General features: G+C 35.5%; 1 protein-coding gene across 2 annotated transcripts; it reads left to right on the top strand.

Moving 5' to 3' along the window:
- The first annotated feature begins 9,703 nt into the window (after window positions 1–9,703).
- On the top strand, window positions 9,704–22,981 carry LOC105045562 (protein RETICULATA-RELATED 4, chloroplastic). Of its 2 annotated transcripts, XM_010923895.4 has the most exons (8): window positions 9,706–10,260; window positions 14,306–14,374; window positions 17,080–17,211; window positions 17,299–17,352; window positions 17,479–17,523; window positions 18,613–18,752; window positions 22,331–22,456; window positions 22,557–22,981. In XM_010923895.4, the coding sequence occupies exons 1-8, from the start codon at window positions 9,751–9,753 to the stop codon at window positions 22,603–22,605; spliced, it is 1,125 nt and encodes a 374-aa protein (XP_010922197.1). In that variant the 5' UTR covers window positions 9,706–9,750; the 3' UTR covers window positions 22,606–22,981. The 2 variants fall into 2 exon arrangements, with proteins under 2 accessions (XP_073114237.1, XP_010922197.1); XM_073258136.1 differs by lacking the exon at window positions 17,080–17,211 and having other exon boundaries at window positions 9,704–10,260.
- The last annotated feature ends 1,215 nt before the right edge of the window (window positions 22,982–24,196 follow it).

Below are 24,196 nucleotides of genomic sequence, written 5' to 3' on the forward strand. Positions count from 1 at the left end.
TAGAACCATTAAATGAAGTTTTAGGGAGCAAATTGAGACATCTAGAAGCATGGCCCAAAATTAAGATGTTTAACCACTAGGCCAAGTTGTTAGCATATTATTTGAATTAAATAAATATATTTATATATAATTGATGTAGAGTAGCCAATGATCCCTTGTATCTAGATATTTGGGTGCCTATATCAAAATTTTTTTAATATTTTATTTTTTTATTTGTTATAGAAAAAATGGTACTTGTGAAAAGATGCCCAATAGTCATAAGAACACCAAAACAGTGAGCACGAGTTAGAAAAATAGTGAGATAATTGAATAAATATAGGATGGAACCCAATGTTGATATGATTAAGTATATTAAGACGGTCAATGAAAAGATACAAAATATTATTTTTGCGATATTTGTTATGAATGAGAATCAAAGCTTCTCAGCATTATGAGCTACTCTACCTGAATCTTGACAACAAATATTAGATCATATTTGGAAACCAACTAAAATATATTCTTAGTTTGTGAAAGCTTTTGTAAAAGATTATATGAAAAGGAATATCATTGTATCAGCAACCCTCTCATTCAGCCCTAATTTTCGTCTTAATGGGCATGTTGTCTTAATCACTTTATGCCTACTAAAAGGAATATCTAGATATGTTCTTAACGAAATTGATGCCTACCAAAAAGAGCACCTAGATATATTCTTAATGAAATTGATGAGTCTATTTCTAGAAAAAATTAGTATTTTCATTATTAGCTATTTGTATTAGAAATATATTTTATTATAATTTTTTTTATTTACTGTTGTAATGTACATTTGATATGTAAATAGATGAATGATGTTTTTATGTATAAAATTTCATCTATTATTTAGCATGCAACTTTAAATTTGAGCATATGTGTTGCATTTGTTATTAAGTTTTGGTATATGCATATTTCAAGTGGGAGTTTTAAGGTATTAAAATGTAATTTACCTTGAGAACTAAAGCTTTGCACAATAAATTAAATTCATGATAATTGAATATTAGGAAAAGGATGATGATTGGGAACTTAGTGAACATTTGATTATATAACTAGTGTAAAATTATCATTAATTTGATTATATTAGTAGCAAGGTAGATGCATATAATATTATACATTAATTAAGTGTTATGTCTCTTGTAGGTATTATTTTTGACCATGGCTTCAGCATCTAAGAACGCTGTGGCTAAACTGAACAACAGTGAGAAACTCAATGGTGAGAACCATGTGATATGGTACCTTAAGGTTCAATATATGCTTGAAGAGTAAGAGGTACTAAAGGCTCTCAATCATACTATGAAAGAGCCCGAGGACGGTACTTCCACCCAACATAATGGGAACAAAAAGGCATATGTTGTCTGGAAAAAGAAGAATTCCATAACTTGTATTACATTACTTAGTAGCATAGAAGATGATATAATGTGTGAATTTTAGGAAGTACCAAATAGCTTAAAAGATGTGGGCAGCTTTAAGTGCAAAATTTAGAGGCACTTCTATGATCAAATTAAGGTAGCTCACTATTAAGTTTGATATGTATAAGAAACACTCAAAACTATAATATGAGACAATATTTGAGGCAAATATCAAACATGATAAGAGAGCTAAAAATTGCTGGTCATATATTACTAATGAGCATCAAGTGCAAGCTGTTATCTATTCTCTGCCTAATGATTGGGAGCATATGAAAGTGAATTTGACCAACAATAACATCATTAAAACTTTTGATGATGCTGCTCATCATTTAGAGCTAGAAGATGACTGCATTGAGGTGGCTAGGCCTATGATTAATGTGTGCATGGCTGGTTCTAGCTCATAAGGAGCTTCGAGCTTCAAGCATAAGAAATATAGTGGATTCTATAAGAAATGAAAGGGAGTTGAAAAAGTACCTAAGAAAGCCAAGTTCAACTAATATGGAAAGAAGAAGCGTCCTTTCAAGAAGAACAAGTCTAAGCTAAAATGTTATAAATGTGGCAAGAAGAGTCACTTTGTTCATGAGTGTACTGAGCCAAAGAAGGTAAAAAATCCTTGATGATAACATTAATATTATTTATGTCTCTAGTTGTATTTATTTAACTAAATCACATCCTTTATGGATTGTAGACTCAGCCGTCATATATCACGTAGCTAGAGATAAAGACGCATTTGTGGAATACTATCAAATCCCATATGGTAGTAGATGGATATATGTGGAAAATAATATAAGAGTAGAGGTCAAAGAAATTGGCACATGCAAGCTATATATGTGCGGTGGTCGAGCTTTGATCCTACATGATGTGTTATATACTGTAAAAATCCGATGGAACTTAGTCTCTATGTTGGTTCTTTTAAGACTGGGCTATAGTTTAAATTTTCATGGTAATAGTATTAATATATGTCATGGAAAAATTTATGTAAATTATGGATTTATATTGGATGGTTATATGTATTAAATATTAATTATGGTGTACATTGTAGTTCTATTAATAGTAGTAGTTTTTTCTTAATTACTTTTTTTAATGATGTAAATATTAATGTGAACGTATGGCATACTAAATTAGGCCATATTGGACAAGATAGAATAAATAGATTAGCCAAAAAAGGCCTATTAGGTTTGTTAGAGAAAGTTAATCTATTTACATATGAACATTATCTAGTAGAAAAAACTACTAGAAAATCATTTGGTAAAGAAACTCATGCTGAAATACCATTATAATTAATCCATTTAGATATCTGTGGTCCAATGAATGTAAGGGCAACATATAGGGTAATATATTTCATCACATTCATAGACATAACCCACATTTCGGTTATGTCTTTTTGATATTTCAGAAGTTAGAAGCTTTAAATTGCTTCAAACAATATATGAATTTGGTTGAGACTAAATTAGATATGAATATTAAAACTTTAAGAACGGATTGGGGACGTGAGTATTTGTCGGAATAGTTCAAGTATTTTTGTGATGAAAAAGAAATAAACAAATAACTTACTATTCCTGAAACTCTACAATAAAATGGTGTTGTGGAAAGAAGAAGCAGGATACTATTAGAAATAATTAGATCCATGATGGCACGAGCTAATATACCAATCACTTATTGGAGTGATGCATTATTAACTACTGTCTATATACTTAATCAAGTACCCTCCAAGTCAGTTACATCTACACCCTATGAATTATGGACTGATAGAAAATCTAATCTAAATAATTTAAGATCTTGGGGATCAACTGCATATGTCCACAATATTTCTCACAAATATGAAAAGTTAGGTCCAAGAGGAAAAAAATATATCTTTATAAGATACTCCGAACATTCAAAAGGGTATGCGTTTATTGATGAGTAAGCTAATGGTGGTGTAAGAATCACAAGATATCACATTCTTGAAAAATAATTTTTCTAGAAGGATAATTTATCTCTATATAAAATAGAGGATCCAGATGATCAAAGTATCCAAAACCAAAAGGTGCTAGTACCTGAGGAAGAAATTAGATCAATTGATCCAAGTGGGAGCAATAAAAAGAATAATGCATTTGTTTTACTAGATCCTCAATTACGAAAAATGAGTCACAAAAATGTTCCTCATCGTCGTTTTGACATTGAAAGGAAAGCTTTTATTATTGCTCCATCAGGGGAAGATGAGCCAAGATCTATTCTAGAAGTTCTTTCATGCCCCATAAAGGATCAATGGATGAAAAAAATGGAAAAAGAAATGAAGTTAATGAGATCAAATCATGTTTGAAAATTGATAGATATTCCTGTCAGACATAAGGCTATGGGAAATAAATGGGTTCTCAAGATAAAATACAAGGCAGATGGATTTGTTAAAAGATATAAGGCTCGATTTATCACCAAAGAGTATACTCAATAGAAAAAAATTGATTATGAGGAAACTCTCTTCTGTAGTGAGATTTATCTCTATATATCTTCTTCTAGCCATAATAGCAAATTTGGACTTGAAATTATATCAAACGGATGTTAAAACTGTATTTTTTAATAGAAAATTGGATAAAGACATCTATATGGTACAACCTATAAATTTTATTGAAAAAGATGATGAACACAAAGTGTGTAGACTCTTAAAATCTATTTATAGTCTTAAACAATCATCCAAATAGTGGTATTTAAGATTTCATTAAGCAATAATGTCATATAATTTTACCATGATTGATGAAGACCACTGTGTATATATTAAATGATCTAAAGACAAATTTGTCATCTTATCATTATATGTTGATGATATACTATTGGTGAAAAATGATAAAGAATTTATTATTACTGTTATGGATTGGTTGTCCTCTAATTTCGAAATGAAAGATATAAACAAAGCTGCATATATTTTGGGAGTTAAGATCCATAAAGATCATTTAAAAAAGTTATTAGTACTTTCATAAGAATCTTATATTAAAAAAATTTTTGAACGATTCCATATGTCGAATTGTAAACCAATCAATATTCCAATAACGAAAGAAAAAAAATTTAAGCTTAAGAATGTGTCCGAAAACTCTAGAGGAGATAAAATAGATAGAAAGAGTTTCTTATTCTAGTGCTGTAGGGAGCTTGATGTATACCATAATGCACACACGGCCAAACATCTGCTAGGTGTAGTCCGTTTTTGGATATACAAGAATTTTCATAAAGAAACTATCTAAGGCATGTAGTAGTTGAGAAGGCCAATATCTGAAACACGTAGATTTACTCCTAATGTGATTTTGGGGACTGTTGAAATGGTAAGTAGATATCAATCAAATCCAGATCTGACACATTGGAAATCGGTCGAAAGAATCTTGAGGTATCTAAAAAGCATTATGAACTATTCATTATGTTTTCAAGAAAATGATCTGCAATTTGTTGTCTATATTGACACTGATTGGGGATGAGATTTGGATGAGAAAAAATCAACCTCTAAGTATGTCTTCTTACAAAATAATGATGATATTTCATAGAGCAGTAAGAAGCTAACATGTCTTGCTTTATCCACTATGAAAGCTGAATTTATGGCATCTTCAGCAGTAGTGCAAGAAGCAGTGTGGCTTAGGAGATTTTTGGATTATTTGAAGGTTATGAAAAATACTGCTAATCCAATATTGGTAAATTATGATAGTCAAGCAACAATTGTTTTTACTAAAGATCCCAAATTTCATTGCAAGATAAAGTACATAGATATCAAGTATAACTATATAAGAGATATAGTGGCATGAAAGAAAGTGAACATGTAGTATATATCTATGTATAAGATGGTTGCAGATCCCTTTACTAAACCCATATCTAGAGATATATTTGTAAAATATGTGAGATCTTTTGGATTGTGTAGATCATAATGTGAGTTTTCAATATATACTTATTGTAATATATTTCCCCATTTGATGTCCATGAAAGAATAATTTTTTTTCTCCATTCAATTAATATCTAGAGATACTTGAGATAGTATTTGCTTATTATATGCATGTGGATATTAAATATATTTAATACAAAAGTATGTCAAATAGATATAGATTGACCTTCTCATATGAATAATCATTTTTGTCACTATGTTGTGCATAAAAATAAAATAGTTTTTTAAACAAATACACAATATTAATAATAGAACGCTTAGACTTAAAATATACATCATTTTAATCATAAATCAAAATGAGATCATTGTAATAACTGATCATGTGATCGAGATGGATAGCCCCACAATCCACCTAGTCTGTCTAAATACTAGATGTAAGTTCACAGTTGGAAGAAGAGATTAAATAAATAATGGAAGAGCTCAAGTTAGGCACTATGGTGTGTCTGAACTATTATCTGTATGGTATTCATTTATGAAGATAAGGCATATGCTCTATAAAGAAAGGATAAAAATATCATAGCACGTGATTCATACCACATATGCAAAACTTGATCAATGAGGATAATGAGAGAATGGATCTCTGCTTCCTCATTATGTGAAATCCTTAAGATAAAAATGACCTCAAATATAAGTATCCTTAATGACTTTTTGCTATTTTATGAAGTTTCAATTTAATGACTACTATCTTAGTGTGTCGTCAATCATTATGAGTGATTAGATTTGATGGGACATATCTAGAAAAGCGATTAAATTGAAGCCAAGGGATTCTGATGAGAAAGAAAGACTATTGTATTCACATCTTTACTTATATTCATTGGTCAACCAATTATATTGCCTATGAGCAATGGTACATAATTGTGAATATAAGATGATAAGAGATTAAGTATGCTCTATATATATAATTAATTAATTGAGAGATTAGAGATACATAGATTGATATAACAAAAAAAAGAGTTTGGGGTACAAGCATACATTTTCTTCTTAATAAGTTGAGCCGCTATAAACTCTCCTAACAGATATACAGCAATGAGCTATTAAATAACAGTATACTGGTCGCATGGGTTATTTGTTAAATATAAATGTACATAGGAAAAGATTGATTTGCGTGGGGATAATATTGAGCCCATCATGTGTGAGTGGGAGATGATAGACAATGATTTAGATTGGGCACCCATGATGGGCCAACATGGCCCAGCCCATTTTTAATAAAACTGCCAAGAGGCGGTTATATTTGATAATCTTCCACTCCTATGATGGTGTTTTAAAAAAGAGACAGAAACTATTCTTTGAAATACTTTTTCATAGAAACTCTTTGAGATATCCTCCATAGAAAGAACTTCACTTGAAAAACTTTCTATGCAGAAGCATCTAACCTATAGAAAAATATTTTTTTCTGTTTGTAATTGCAACTGAGACTAGTCAGTAGAATAATCTGATCTGGGACTGTAAGTATAAATCTTATTTTAGTTCCTACAAAAGACAATCTTAATGAACAAGTCGGGAACGACTTAACAAATTTCTTCTAATGGCGGGTACAAATTGTACATTTTGAAGAGTTAAATTTTTTCCTTAGGTAAATTTCAGATTAACTATTTCACTTATAATACTTTGATAACCATCACTTATAATCACTTACACAATTTTAACATGTTCATATAATTCTGTATATAGCAATATCAAACTATTCCAAATAAAAATATGAAGGTTGGCTGAATAAAGCTAAATCTAAGATCTCATAGTAATCTCACAATCTAACTTCTACATATTCCCTCATATATACTTTGGGCTTTGTAAGGATATAGAAACCAAAAAAAATGAGATAATGCTCCTTTAAGTAAAATCAAAATTATAATCAAAGAAATCCAGCAAGTATAAAACTATAATGATTAATGAGTGCATGGTGCAAAATAGCTCATTTGACAATATAGTATTTCCATTATCAAAATTGTTAGTTCCAAAGCATTGCAAACGTATCATTTTCCAAATCAATAAGTCAATATAATTTCAAAAAGTATTCCAAAAGTTAAGATCAAAGACAATTATTTATCCCAGTGCTGTCAATGTATATATTATCTTTATTTCTAAAATTATTTATTGACACATCAACATGTACATTGACATCTATATCTCATCCATGTGACAAGGTCTAAACTATCTCGCCTAATTCTTGCAAAGGAGGTCCAAAGTACTACTTTTCACCTTTTTGCAAAGCAAGTCCAATGTAGCACACTTACAGGGTAGGTCCAAACTACTTTAAGTTCTGGAACTACCAGTTTACAACTCATATTAGCAAAGTCCAATATGCAGCCAAACTGAGAGTTAAATTAACACGCATAAAAATCCACTTATTTATCTATTATTATTATATTAATAATGTGAGGATCATATGGGCCTATGTTTAGTTCCACGTTAGCTATACGATGAGAAGATTTTGAATATTTATATGTGGCCAAGGAACCAGATAATATCTTCTACTTAACCTTTTGGGATGATATTGCTGGTCATTACAAATAGTATCAAAGTAGACCTAGCTTGTAATCTACGTGGATCAGGAGGTATTGCGGTATGAGTCCGTTATGACTGCCCATGGGTTAAATGATGTTTGTCATTGGATTTGAATAAATATGGATGCTTGGCCTAGTGAGAATGCCATAAATTAAATGGAGAAGAACATACAAAGACCATGTGGGTGTGTTTTTAGTCCCCCATAATAGATCTTAGGTACTCATACATGATCAAGGAACTCAAATAATATAAGCGAGGGTTTAGGCTGTTATAGCTAAAAAAGTATATGACTAGATATGATATTTCAAGATTCTCAAAGTGAATGATTTTATATGATTTTCCTATTTCAAAATATGCGAAGTAGTATATATTCGATCGTAAGTACTCTAATTTATTTATGGCATTGCATTATTAAATATGTTTAACATGATTTGATTGTTAAAATATATTAAAGTATGAATCTTGAAACTAGACTCGATAAACTTGCTTGATTTACTTTGAACTTGCTGTATTTGAAAACAATGACCGAATAAAAATTGATATTAGATTACAATATAAATGCATAAAAATATATATCATTTATTAAATAATCTTTATATAGGAAAAAATAATTTTATGATATATAGATGCTTCATGGCAGGCATTAGTGAATTTGTGGCAAGTTCCTTGTTATGGAAAAAAAGTCTCGTATTTGAGTTTGCACAAATATCCAGGCATATTGTTTATTTTCTCCTCTTTTTTTTTTTTGTTGAGGTTGGGTTTGAAAAAGTGGCATTTTGAATTTGAATAAAACTTTTTTTTGCTTGAAAAATTCTTTAGTATCATGATAGAAAAATTTGTCTTTAAAAAACTGATCCTATTTAACTGTGCCTTTTTATATCTGCCAAAATGGAGTGTGTTCCAATGCTATATTCTAATTAATAATAATTATCATTTTTTAATTTAGAGAGAAGTTAGCACAATTTTTATTTATCTATTACTATATTATAGATTTTATAATAAACTTTGAAATGCATGTATGTTCCCCCATGACTCACTCTTATTTTTTTTGGTAAGAGATGTCTTCTATTTGCAAAACTCTCTCCAAGCTGCTGCTACTTGTAAAAAAAATCTAGTACATTGGCTACTCAATTTTGATTTCTTTTTTTTATTTTTTTGATTTTATTTTTTTTATAACAAGATCACAATTAACTCCAAGTCATGGTATGAGCATTCATCTTTCTATATACTTCCATACCAGCCATAATCATAAATTCTCTGCCTTTTTTTAATTTTTCATGTTCCCCCATGACTCACTCTTATCAAGTGTTTTTTCATGATAATTAAAATCCAGAAGGAGGATCTCTGAAAGAAGGAATGATACTTCATCTCTATAAGGTAGGAATTACATGGATTCAATTAAAAACATCGTTAACAAAACACCCTTTTAAATCACTGAACCAATAGTTTCATTAATTTATTTATTACTTTGACATGAAAGTTAATAGATATCCAGTTATAAAATCATTTATGATGCACAATCTGCGCAAAGGAGAATACTAAAATAATGACCATAATTATCCGAACCTAATTCGATTAGATACGAGGATAATAAATGCAAATCTGAAAAATTCTCTGAATCTAGGCACGAATCTTCGTTGGATTCCACCTGAATGCAACTCCTGACATCCTAGATTCATCCCCAGATTCACTGTACTCATTGCTTTCCTGTCCACATAAGCTAAAAACCCCGCAGCATCTGCCGAAATCCCCAAATTCCCCCATATCCAAAGGGATCGGCCCGCACACCTGAGGTCCAAAATTGGCGCCCTCCTGCCCATGCCCCACCAAATCTTCGACGACCCCCTCCCGTTCCTTCTCACCAAAATATAAATATATCAATGGAGAACTCTACCAAACAGATTTCGAAACCAATTCACCCGCCTCCCACCAATGGCAGCTGCCGCCTCCGCCGCTGCCGCCTCTAACCTTCAATTCCCGTCCATCTCCAGCCCTTCGTCTGGTGGCCGCTGCTCATTCTCCGCTGTTCGATTCCTTCCCCCGGTCCGCCCTCCCCGCCTCCGGGTCTTCCCTCCCCGCCGCGCCCGGCGCACCGTTCTCTCCGGATCCGGCGATGGCGGGATTGGGAACACCGGCGGTGGCGGCGGAGGAGGCGGCGATGGTGGAGGGGAGGATGGGGACTCCGGCCGGAAGAACCGGACAGAGGCGCTCCTGGCCCTGTCGGAGCTCGGCCGGACGCTGGACAGCCTCCCCAAGGACCTCGCGGCGGCCGTCGAGGCTGGGAGGATCCCCGGGGTGATCGTGCGCCGGTTCGTCGAGCTTGAGAAGTCGCCGTTTTTCCGGTGGCTGCTCCAGTTCGGGGGGTTCAAGGAAAGGCTTCTGGCTGATGACCTCTTCTTGGCCAAGGTCGCCATGGAGTGCGGCGTCGGCATCTTTACCAAAGTCCTCCCCCCTCCTCCTCTTTTTTGCTGGTTTTTGACTTGATTTCTTATGTTGTGGTTCCATTAATTGGATATTTTCCATGATTTTTACTTATATCTTTTGCCAATTTTAGCTTGGTTTAGTTCTTGATAGTTGTAGCTTATTTTCCGTTGACTTTGACTTAAATGGAAGTCTGGAAGAAAGGCATTTTGAGATACCTTTTATGTCAATGCACCTCGGCATCAACGCTCGATTGAAGCATATTGCAGCATCTTTCTATTGTTTCTTGTGTGCTACTTTAATAACAAAAATGACGCATCTGTACTATATGTAGAAAAACAGTTGTTTTGATTTGGTTTATGGTTGTATTTGATCTAATGATTGACGGCAATCTGTGTAATCTTAACAATTGCAAGTTGATTCTTTTGCTGCTTCCTTGGTTACAGTCTTTCTAAATTCTAATATTTGTTTGCAAAATATTCATATATTTTGAATACGATGTGTGTATTGGGATTTATTGACCTAGATATGTTTTAGTTGCTTAAGCTTGTCATTCGCATAAGCACACAAAGTAACAAGCATCACTAGTTTAGCCCTTGCGTTTATATAGGTTCATTATGATATGAGAGATGCAGCAAAACTTGATTTCCTCCAATTCAAGCATTGCTGTGGTGGCAAATTGTTGTTTAAAAATAATAGCAAGTGTTTACATGTGAGCAGATAATGACAATGAGAGTCCGGCGTCTTTGGAAATGTGACTGAAATAACTATCCTAGATAATCTTGTAGCCTTCTTGTCCATTTTCTTTGTCAACCCACTGCCAATCACATGCGAGCCATGCAAAATATCTTATAATATGCATACTTTTTAATCACCATTTTACCTTGTTTGTAGAATGATAAAAGAGTTCCAAATGAGTGATGATAAAATGCAAACCATGTAGTCATGTTGGTGATATAGATAAATGTGCAGCCATGGCTTAAAATCCTGCTAACAATAGATGTTACAGCAGGAACTTCTATTGCGGTTTGTGAGATATTAAAAGAAAAAGACTGCATCAAGTATAAAGTGTGACTTGAAGAGAGACTTATTCCCTAATCACAATATTAAAGCTCTGAAATATTTGCTAGTATGAAATACAGGGCAGAACCTAATGCTTTACAGTAAGAAATAGGTTCGCAAAGACAACTTATTCCTTATTCCTTTGTGTAATTTTAAATTGCTGATTAATGTTGAATTTTGAAAGTGCACCATAAATACTACAACTCTCTCAGTATTGATGTCAGATTTTGAAAGCATCTAATGTTTTTATTCTAGAACTTGATGGTAGACCTGTTCAATGGGTGGGTCGGGCTCAGTCTATACTAGCCTTTAATTTTTTCAGGCCTAGGTCCTGCCCAGCTTAGCGTTCGGGCTTACTTCTCAATTTCGATGCCATTGCTTATCGTGCTTTGGGCTTTTGAGCCGGGTTGTGGGCTTTGCCAAAGAACCCCTCTCTTAAAAAAATAGCACTTGGGGAGGGAAGGGGGGCGGTTGGATTAGTGGGGAGGAGGAGGGGGGAGGTGGGATGAGGAGTTGGGACGGGGGTTGGCCGGGGTGACTCGATTGGTGGGGAGGAGGAGGGGAGGGGAGGTGGGACAGGGATTAGGTGGTGGGAGGGGGATGTGAAGGGGAGGGGGAGGTGGGATGGGGAGGAGGAGGAGGCAAAAGGGAGGGGAGGTGGGATAGGGTGGCGGCCTGGTTGGTGGGAGGAGGAGGGGAGGGGGAGGTGGGATATGGGGTGGCCAGGCCAGGGTGGTGGGAGGAGGAGGAGGAGGAGGAGGAGGGGAGTGGGGGGAGAGGGACGGAAAGGATAAGATGAGAAAGAAGATAAAAACATATATTATATTATATTATTATATATTATATAAATATTGGGCTCAGATTGGGTCGATGTAGACCTAAGGCTGGCCCGTTCTTAAATTTTAAGCCCGGTTTGGTTCTTTGGGCTTAAAAAATTAGGTCTAGAACCATTTGAAATGATCTGGCTTGGGCAAGCCGGGCGGGCTATTTGGTTTTTGAGCAGGTCTACTTAATAGTGACTATTCTTTCTTTTTTTAGAAGTTAGGAGCCGCATTGGTACTTTATTTTCTGGGTTATATAAGAATTGAAACAACTGACAGTACTATTGTCTATAATGCCTTATATTGAGCCTCACACCGTGGTACATACCATGTGATGACACCCTATATTGGTAGACCACGAGTTGGTACAAGTAAATATTGGTGGTACATACTGTACCCATTAGGGTACACCATATTGTACCTAATCAGGCTCTAGGGGCCATACCATACTGTTTTGGTTTGGTACTGGTACATAGCATGGGAGGCATACCAACACAATAACAAGGTGGTACCGGTACAAATTCCGGTACCAAGATGGTACACCCTGGTATCCATACATAATTGATACACCCCCATAGTGGGGCCTTTCAAAGCTTGGGTTCATATAGACTTCTTATACACCTTTTTATGAACATCATTTGTTTACCTTGCACGGTTTGATGTTGTTGACATTGGCGATTCTTTATGCATTATGATTGCAGATTGGGCCACATCAATAAACTAAAAGGTTAATATGGGAAGAAAATGACCTTGGGACCACTATATTTCTTTCATTTTGAAGCCTATCTTGACTACATAAAGTCTAGGTAAATGAACATTGTTCAAGAAAGCTGATGCGAGCACATGAACATTGAAAATCATTGATAACCAATAGCTGCCAGATTCTTTTCCTAAATTTCTGGCTTTTGACAGATATGTGCTTACATCACATTTACTGCTTCCTAATTGTTTGAAAAAAGGTTGATGTACTGGGACTTAAAGTAATTCAGGAAAAGTAAATAAGGAGATGAAAAGCTGGTGAGGTTCTGCCAAAAAAAATGCTGGCGAGGTAGTTTTTATAGTTTTAGAAGCTGATTAGACATCCTACTTAGAGATTACTCCACAAGCTATTCAAAAATCAAATGTACTAATTTAATCATATCTTTTGAATTGGTAGAATGATAACAATGTATGTAACCCTTGATATTTATGGACAACCAAAGTATAACTCTGTTCTTGTGGGTTAAAGCTGTTTTGTAGTTTTAAGTTTTGGCTCATTTCAGTGCATAGCCTACAATTTCTTTTTAAGTTCTACAATGTTGCAAGATCTTGATGCCAATCAAAGCTAATTAATACCCAGAAAAACTAATGATGACCGACATTTTTGCATTAGTAAAAGCTGCTCTCCACATTGCGCGTGCCCCATCCCTTCCCCCACAAGCTCCCCAACACACACACACACACACAAAACTGGACTTTCCATATTCTCTGCCATTAACTTTCAATGCATTGAATATCCCTATTTTTTTCTTAAGGATAAGAAACAATTTGTGTTGCATACTATTATCAAATCATGACATTTACTTTTCTATATTTGGGTGTTGCTTATCATAATATTTTTTATATTATCAAGAATTTCTTAGTCTAGGTGGCAAAAAAAACCATGCATGGTTTAGTTCTAGTTTGGGAAATAACTTCAAATTACAATTTTCTTTGATATGGACTTGGAGAACATCATACCTTTGAAATGGCATCCGGTTTTAATTTGGTCAACATTATAGAACAAGTAGGCTTTTTTTCCTGGTTTGGTTGTAATTTGGGCAATCTTACTGTTTGACTTGGTTTTGAAGCTTTATAATAAGAACCCAGATTGTCCAAATTTTGACAAAGTTTTTTGTTTTGAGAAGATCTGGATCTAGTTTCTGCACAAGGTTTATAAAACCCTCCCCCCCAAAACAAAGAAGAAGAGAAAAAGGCATGTGCATGCACACAGAGACAGAGACACACACAAAAAAAAGAGAAAAGTTTTTTTTTTTTTTTTTTTTTGTGAAATCTATTGGGATGAATTTTCTTTATTTGCTAAAAATGATGCCTTTTGAGTTTCCTTGCATTTATTTTGTGTTATATAATTTTCATTGATTAGTTTTGTAGAAGAATTTATGACTGCCATGATAGTGCTGATCTGTTGGGCTTACATTTTCCAGACTGCTGCCGAGTGGGAACGTCGCAGAGAGAAATTTGTCAAGGAACTGGATTTTGTTTTTGCAGATGTGGTATGAGTTTTGCTAGAAGCATTTCCTATATCTTACCGTGAGAAAATTTTCACTTTCTTCTCTTAGTTTCTTTTTTCTTCCCAATCTGTCATACACTGAAAAATTGTGTTTTTGATTACATACATCAATATAAAATCATCATGTCAAGGATGATAAATGAAGCTTTCCATGTGACTATGGTGGTAAATGATTTTAAAATAATTGAGCTTGCACTATCATCTAGAATCACCTTTTTCTCACTAATAATAAAATGAACTTGACTTCAGAACTTGTGTAGTTCCGGTCTATTAGAACATGAGGTTGTGTGATCTTAATGCAAGGTTTCTTAGACAAGAAGCTAAAATTGCTTGAATGGCAGGGAGACTAGGAATCCTCAAGTAATAGCTTTTGCCTAGCCGGCGTTTTGGAAAAAAAATGAAAACTATATCCCTTGTTTATTGTGGAAACAAGCTGGAACAATACTTTACATAAGGTTGGCAAAATGGGAAGGGTGACAGTGTGCCTTTTTTAAAAACATTATTACCATATCTATCTGTTCTATAGAATTTGTTAAGGCACATATGGAGAAATTTATGACGCCCAACATAGATCTAATGGTTACCTTTGAGAAAGAAATGTGGTCTACGCCTTATGATAGTTGATATGATAGGCTGGGCTTGGAAGAAGGTAAGCAAGAGGTTATCAATCAGCTAGATCAGAATCACAACACATAGACGTGTGCATGCACAGATGCAGAGAGAGAGGAGAGAGAGAGAGAGAGAGGATATAATATAATTTTAATGAGAGATAATAAGATTAAAGAAGGATGGGACTGTTGCTTTTGTAAGTTATTGAATGAGAATTTAACCAGGCAAACTATTCAGTAAACGTTCAATCAGGCATTTGGTATGATTACAATTATTCAACAAAATATTTGAACCAGATGTTTGGATTAAGGTGAACTTTTGGGCTGAATGAATAGAGTTCAGGAACGTATGGGAGAAAATGTATGTACCTGGCTAACTGGTAGCTTGGCTCACTATTATAAATAAAAATTAAGGTTTTTGCTATGTCATTGGAGAAAATGTATTGAGATGCACATTTCTAAGTGACACAACAGTTAAACTAACCATCCATCATACATTTGTGATGCACGTTGTGAAGTTATGAGAAAGAGAGAAGAATTGGAAGGAGGGGACAAGGACAAAGAACAGCAATCACAATATCGAGGAACCAATATGGTTGTGTGCTATGAAAGTAGTCTTGTTTCTTTGGCTTGCTTTGGAGCTACTTAAAAGAGAGGATTGGTACTTGTTGACTTGACGAAAGCATACATAGAGCATCAAGAGAGGTAGTCTAGTGGCATTAAATATGAAAAGAGGACTTAAAATATGAGCTAAAATCAAGGTACACCATCTCGGTACCAGGCCATATAGCAGTGCCACCCTACTACTATGGTGGTACGCCGGGTATTAGGGCCGGTTCGGTGTATTGAGAGTCGGTACACCCTCTATGCTGCATCCTGGTACGAGCAAGTATAGTATAGTACGTCTCATATTGTCTAGTTCGGTATGGTGTTGTGTCCCTTGAAAATAGTAATGGAGTAACAAGTAGCCTTCCAGCCCTTTCTGAGGTTCTAACACTTGTTGTAAATGATCTTAATGTTGTATAGAAATGTTTTAGTGCTAATTAGTGATATGTAGTTTAAGTTAAATGGTAAATTGGAACTATGCTGGGAAAATTTTCTCGGTCTTACTGATACAGATATCAAGCAAAAGGTGCATCTAGGGTGCTAACAGATTGATGCATGATTTTAAGACTCAAAGAATTCTACAAGATGGCAGTATTGCTCATAATGTCGTATGAATTAGCACATAGTATTGTAATCCTATACTGAAAGAGCCACTACCACTTCAAAATCTTGAGCCCTCATCCTTTGATGTTTCAACCCCCTTATCAATCTACCAAATTTTAACTTCAGCAGCAAATGACCATAAATATAGTGCCATTTATTTCTTTCAGCACTGTACATAAGATTTTAAGTAATGCATGCCAGCGTATGACCATTCAAACAAACATTATGTGTGACATGCATGACTACTGGAACCCCTTTGGTTGCAGGAGGGGTTGGGCATGCAACTCCGCCACATGCTTATCCAACATTGTCACTGCACGTGCAATATGGCACGGACCAGCACATCGGTCTCTAATCCGTGGTTATATGAACCACCACTATATTTTAAGTAAGACATCAGCATGAATAACTTAATAAAGAAAAAAAAAAGGTCTTACATTAAGTGTTGTAGTGTAGCAATTTATGATGGTTACTTCTTTCAAAAAAAATTAACAAGAAAAAAATATTTAGGATCTTCCTCTCTAATTTTTGCAGAGTGCACCGTACCCCCACTTCCATATGTATATATGTATGTATGTCCTTATGTATAGGTAAGTGACTCTTGGCAATAAAGGGGTCTGCCATGTAAACTATAAGGCTAGTTAAAGTTTGATTATTTTTCATGACCAGCTTTGACCTTGGTGCCAGTTGGTTCACATTTTCTGCCTAAGCAAAATTTTGGTATGAAAGGTGCCTGCCATGAAAACTAAAAGGCTGGTTGGCCCATTAAAAAAAAAAATGTTTTTCTTAGATAATTTGTTTTTCATTAGCTGAACCATTCCCTGGTTCTTGCTCATGGTTTAATCGCATGCCAATCAACCTTTTGTTTTAGCTGATGGCAATAATTGCTGATTTTATGCTTGTCTGGCTTCCTGCGCCAACTGTTTCTCTTCGACCACCTCTTGCATTCAGTGCTGGACCTATTGCCAAATTCTTTTACAACTGCCCTGATAATGCTTTCCAGGTGAATGCTACTAGTCAATGAGTCCAAAAAATGATTTGAGATCATGTGTAACTCTTACTTCATAATGCTGAAACTCTTTTTTTCCAGGTTGCTTTGGCTGGAACATCATACTCATTCTTGCAGAGAGTTGGTGCAATAGTGGTAAATTTTCAAAAATGCTACATTGATCTGTTGCGATCAGCTATCTGTGAAAAACTAAATAACTAATTTAGTTACTACTTCATATTCATATTGTAATTTTCTTTATTTTTCCTTTTTTATGTGCAGAGAAATGGGTTAAAGCTATTTGCTGTTGGGACTGGTGCTTCTCTGGTAGGCCAGATTCTTTCACCAATTAGGGGGTTTCGGTGACAAATTTCAGCATTTCTTAAATCTTTTACCATGATATCAGTCACATCAGCATTTTCTTCTTGGCAAAGTGGGGTAGCTTTTGATATTTCTAAATTTTCATATGTTATAATCTTTTGTAGTATTTCAGTCATACACATATAGATGCATTGTTGCAATGTTTATCTTCAAGATTCCTTTATGTTCTAGAAGGTTAAGAAATAGAAATGTTCTGTAATTCTAGCAACATGGTAGTAAGCCATGTCCAACTGCCTTTCGTAATTGTGTTTGACAGTTGCCCTACCCTTCAGTCAAGTCCATCCTGATGGTGTCTAAAAGGTGCCAGGAGTGTCTGTCAGCTTGCTCCTACTTTTTGATAACCTGCTTTTCGTCTAGCCACTATCCACTGCTGTAAAACTTGTAGATGTTAATTGTTTGGGGTAAAGAAGCCTGGTTGGTGATCAACATTACACAATCAGACCTAAAAGCATATTTTGTATTTGGGAATTTCATTTCGCTACTGTGCATATCATTCATGTTTTGCTTTCCCATGGGTTAATGACTAAGCATCATGGTATGAATTGGGCAATTGATTTTTCTGGTTCCCTGGCAGTGTCTACATTCTCATTTCACCCTGGATTGTGTTAGTACTGCTACTTCCTATTTTTCTGGAATAATAGCTTATATTTATTTGGACAATTTCTTCTGGAAGTTGTCTTTTTCCAAAGGACACAGTTTAGTTAATGAATAAATAAAGAAAAATTATGGTATAATTAAATTGTCTGCTCCTAAGAGATCAATTATTTCCTCAGCATTTTTTTTTTTGTTTTAATTCATCACCATTCTGGATATCTGTATGAATTAATTGATACTTCTGTACCCCCAAAGCTTCTGAGGTTTGTACAAAATATAACAGTTGAAATGGCTGCTCAACAAGCCAATCAGTAAATCCTATATTCATTTATTATCATTTTAGTAAATTAATAAAGCATATTAGTTCATGGTAATCAATAGATAACCAAATAGATTATAAGCTAAATTTTCAGCTGTCAGCTGAATTTAGTCTTTTTGCAGATTGGTGTTGGTATAACGAATGCCTTGATTAATGCAAGGAAGGCATTGGATAAGAATTTTGCTGTTGAAGCAGAGGATGTCCCTATATTATCAACTAGTGTTGCCTATGGTGTCTATATGGCGGTGTCCAGTAACCTTAGGTATGTATACCTCTTGAGCATTTACACTTATTAAAATTTTCTTCCAATATTTAAATAAGAAGGTCAACATTTTGCAACTTCTGATGCATTTTGCTCTTTCTAAATAAAATCTTTTATTCCAGATCTTTTTATCAAGTATCTGAAAAAGTTCAAAAATAGACTTCTTGGTTATAGGTGGTCATCCTTGTATCTGCTAATGAACTTGACGTTCCTTTATTATTTTGTATTCAGGATCTTTGCAGGTTCTCTTTTCTCATGTCATTCATTGACATAAGCTTTCTTCTATGTCATATGGTTACAGTATATTTTAGAAGAATCTTGCATATAATTCAATCTATATATCAAAATAATTTAAACTTTCAGGGTGGATGAGTAGTTGGTAAATGGGCCCCTCATTTGTATAATACCCAATTCCCAAGAAATATAATTGTGCTAAAAGGAACAAAAGGACTTTGTGGGATTTTTTGAATTAAAATGGAAAGGGCTCCTATAAGTTCTACTAGATGGTGGGACCTTCATTCAATTAGTGAAAAGGATATCAAAAGGGAGAGAGCCAAGGCTCTAGAACCAACAAGAGACTTGCCAGTGAACTTGAGGCCTATAGCTAGATGACAGAGCCTATTAAGCTAAATGTAATGAGGGAGCATTTATTTGCCTGAAGTACCTCAAGTCGCAACATCATATGCACCATAAACACACACACACACACACACAAACCAACCTATAATACAGATTTACTACATGAACCTGAGGGGAATGTAACAAATTTCTAACATAAGATCAGATAGAGATGCAACAGTAGATGGTCTTTGTTGGAGTCTTGATCATGGATTTCCATGTGCCTATAACTTGACCTCAAATCACCATAGTGCAAGTTCCTTGAATTCTTTGTAAGAAATCATGCATGCCTCATGTACAAAAGGAAATTATAATATCATATGGATTTATACAATATTCTAAACCAATTGGTGAATACAAATTTGTTCAATTCTTAGGCCCCGAGGAAAGGGTTAGCGAACTGGTATTAGAACCCATACCAATTGGTGGGTGGTATGGTATGGGTCCATACTGTGCCATCCTGTAATGTACCTTTTTTGAACTAAAGTCGGCAAACCATTTGCCAACTTTCGTTTAAAAATGGCAGAAAAGAAAAAAAAAGGGCATCCCTTGTTTCGAAACGAAATAGGGAAACCATCTGTTGATGAAATGAGGGCTTTCGAGCCCTCTCTCTCTCCCCCCATCCCCCTCCCTCTCTCCCTTCCTCACCCTCCCTCCATCTCTCTTTCTCCTTCTCGCTCTCCCTCTATTTCTAACTAATGGACCAAACCGTGCCGGTAACCGATGGGTCTGATGTGGCATGCCTTGATCCAGCTGGAGCAGCATGGCTCCACCATCTATGCCCTGAGGATTGGTTGGAAGTGTTTGTGGGAGTGAGAACCTTCTTTGAAGCATGCAAGTCCCTGGCCATACATTTACTTAAGAAGCTTTCATCCTATGCTTTTTGAAGCTCTCATATGGGGGTCGGTGCCTAATTCTAGGGAGCTTGGGTTAATGTTAAGGATAAAGTAGCATGTGCAAGAAGTGAGAATGCTGGTTTATGCATAAGGGAGCTTGCACATGTTCTACATGGTTATTGGCATAGTGAAGTTGCTGTCTGTAATATAGTGTTTCACATGCAATGTTGAGATGCAATTCTTAAAGACAAATCTTCTGAGTTCTTCGCGGATCACCATATATTTATCTTTGTCATGTGGAGCTCTTGAGCCTTTAGGCCATCGCACTGTCATTTTCTAGTGATGATGGCATTGATTTTAATGTTCTTCCATGTGTAACACTCTATTGCATATTCACTATGTGTGGTCTTTAATTGGTTGGTAAACTCCTTTCCAACTATAGGGGGAATCTTGGAGGGTTTCTCATTGATAATATGAAGTTGAATGTTCTTCCTATCATTTGGACCTCTTAAGTTCCAAGACAAGTCCCCCTTGGCTCAAAGTTGCCTTAGCCAAGACTTTAACATCTATAAATCATGATCGTCATCCAAGCCTTCGATAGTTGTATATGGGGATAGGCATAGAGCAGGACTTAAGAAAACTTAATGTATTGAGCAAATAATTACCCGTTGTTACTCTGATCTCAACACTCAATAAAGTAATACTAAATTCCTAGACAATGCAAATTGTAGGTAAGAGAGGGGCTTTCCATGAAACCTATATGGTCAAATATATCTACCTTAAAGGTAGAGTTTAGGTGAGGCTACAAAGGTCCAATCCTCCAATATTTCATAGGCTTGGAAGCAAGGTTTCAATATCGTGAGGTGGGGGTATCCTGATTATTCCCTGGCATGGGGTATCCCACATCCCCACATGTTGGATGATGGGTGTCTTGTTTTGTCCTGGTCCATTTCTTAACTCATCCCATTCTAATACTCGAAAACAGGTCAAAATCTGGGATGCCTTGCATTTAGACACTTGGGATGATGGGTGCCTCATCTCGTCTTGGTCCATTTCTTGCCTCGTCCTTTCCTGACACTCAGGGCAGTACCTATCCTGACATTTGGGAAAGTGGAATGCCTCATGATCTCAACTATATTTGTAAACTTGCTGGGAAGAGTCTAGATATTTATGATGCTTCTTATTGCCTTTTCTCTTGTATAATGCGACTTTTCTGGTTTAACCTCTACACCCTCTAGAAAAGAACTAGGAAAAAGAGTCTAGATAAAGGGGGAAGATGATAACTTTGGATTTAAGAAGCTAAGTTGGTCTCAAAGGTGAAAGTAAGCCAAAGAGTTAAATGAAAAGCAATTCAAAAATTTCAAGATTAATAATAAAATAATGATATCAAGTTGCTCTATGATTATAGGAACTCTCAAACTTTAAAGAATTATATGTTAAAAAAAGGCATTCCAATGTACAACAGTTTGCCACTATAGGGTCTAGGGAGGGGTAGGTATATGCAGCCTTACCCCACATGAGAAGAGGTTATTTTCATGTTTTGACTCCATGGTACCTAGGTCACAATGGTGCAACTTTATTATTACACCGAGCACCACCCTCTTAAAGGACTATATGTTGATCTATAAAGTTGACCTAATGTCAGAGGGCACTTATTAGGAATGGATAATAAAGCTATGAAGAAGCATCCATCAACATAGCATAGGGCTTATTGGAATGGTTATTACTTATTTTTCTATGCCATGAAAACATATGTAAGATTGACCTTATTTTATATAATACAAATATTTTATAATATATCACTAAATTGTCTATCATGGAATCTAGAATCCATTTCAATGATCAACTCATCCCCCCAATCACTACTTAAGTTCATTATCTTGTTAGTGTGTATGATCGTATAGGAATATGCATTCACATGTCCTTTTGGAAATTAAATATGAATTCAAAGAGCATTTAAGTTTAATTTTGTTTGAACAGCTTTCACATGAACCATTATTTGGTTTGTGATTCCTTATTTTTCTTCTAGCTGTAACTAATGAATCAGGAGCGAAAGAAAAGGGTGTACATCAGTCATTTCTTGTTATTTTTATTGATGAATCAGTCAATTCCTGTACTCAACAGGTACCAGATGGTAGCGGGTGTAATAGAACAGCGAATCTTGGAGCCACTGCTACACAGCCGCAAACTTGTTTTAAGTGCATCGTGCTTTGCAGTTCGTACAGGAAACACATTTTTGGGATCTCTAATGTGAGATTTCCTTAGGGTTTTTTAGAAAATTTGATGACTATAAATTGCCTGAAGTTTCTATATCTCTCTCTAGGTTGACACTCCATTTTCTATTGAGCAGGTGGGTTGACTATGCCCGTTGGATAGGAATCCAAAAGATCCGGGAGTAGTTCATAGCACACAATTGAATACTGCTACTCTGTTTTTCTCTCTGACAAAAACATTTGGTGAAAGCTTAATTGGAGAAGGGTGCTTTACAGTCACGTTGTTCTGGGAAATCCACAACTCTTGATGATCAATGTGAAAGGCCATTTGTGGCTGCCAATATTACTTTATAAATTATTTCTCATATTGTTTTCCCTTGTGTTTGCGGCAGTGGCAAGACTTAAATTTTTCCTTTTCTAAAACTAGATAATTGATTTGTTGATTTATCGCAACACAATTCTGTTATGGTTTGCAGAACTTTGTACTATGTTTATTTCTATGTACCAAATCCTAGATCAAGTCTTCAATTGTATACAAGTCAGCCAACCTACTTTCACTTTAGGCAGTGTTTTGGGGTTTTCAAACTTCATAATTCTATCCTTCTGCTTGTTTTTCCAATTGCATACCCGTTGTTGGTTGGTCTAAAGGATTCCATATGCTTTACAGAGATGGAGTACTATTTTTCAATGATTGTTAACCGTCCAGGTATGCAATTGCCAATGTATCAATGAGGAAGAACCAATATTATCAAGAATTCTATGCAAAAAACATGGTTTGCTTTGACGTTGTTCTGCAAAATTATTCAAAAAAGATGAATTAAATTGTATCTTTTAATTGGAAAACAATTGAGAAGATGAGTCACGGCACAACAGCAAGGTTGCTCTACTGTGACTCAGAGTCTGCGGATTCTCGATATGAAAAAGCCTCTCCACATACAGGGGTAACCGGTAAGACTGTATGTGTCAAACCATCTTTAGACCCTATGATTTCAGGAGCCTCATGTAGTATGCCAGCAAACGTCATTTAAAAAAGTTGGAACATGTGATTAAAAAAACAAAATTTTTTCATGCGGAAGACCAATCCTGATACCATTCTTTCCATAGCCTTGGGGACCTTGTGCTATCACTTCACCGGATGTATTAATAAAAGCGTATTTATAGAGAGGCGTTATGAAGGTGTACTAAGAGTGGGGGGGGGAGTTGGTCTGGCGACTGCTTAAAAGAAGGTGATACAAACCAGCATTGGTGAGGCCAAAGGATGCAAAGTAAGGTTCTTTTTGAGCTAAGAAGGTGGCTTCGCTATGGGAGCAGATACCTGCGAAGCTCAAGGAAGTGTTGACTGGGAGAGCCAATAAAGAAGGTGCTGTGCGAAGGGAGGTTGAGCAGTTTGGGGATTGCAGGCGCACTAGGAACTGAAGGAGATCTGGTGGACAATTTTGGGAGGTATAGATCATCTGAAGGTAAGGGATGCAGAAAGGTGCTGCAGGAGCGTACTTATCGCATTAAGGTTTCTTTATTGCTTCACTAATGCCCAGTCTTGCAGCAGCTTCAGACTCCTCTGGAGTAGCTTCGAGGCAGAAACCACTTCGAAATTAAAAGCTCCACTATTCCTTTCTGTCCAAATGTCGCAGCATAAGGCGGTGGTTATAAGGCAGTCCCTTGCTACTTCTTGTTCCTTTTGTATGGGCATCCATCTCTCTCCATTCTGCCCATATGTGCTCGATCGATGTTTTCCATCATTGTGTTGATGTAAGTACTTGTAGTTATGATTTGCCAA

The sequence above is a fragment of the Elaeis guineensis genome, chromosome 5 (assembly GCF_000442705.2).
Source record: "Elaeis guineensis isolate ETL-2024a chromosome 5, EG11, whole genome shotgun sequence".
Lineage (NCBI taxonomy): Eukaryota > Viridiplantae > Streptophyta > Magnoliopsida > Arecales > Arecaceae > Elaeis > Elaeis guineensis.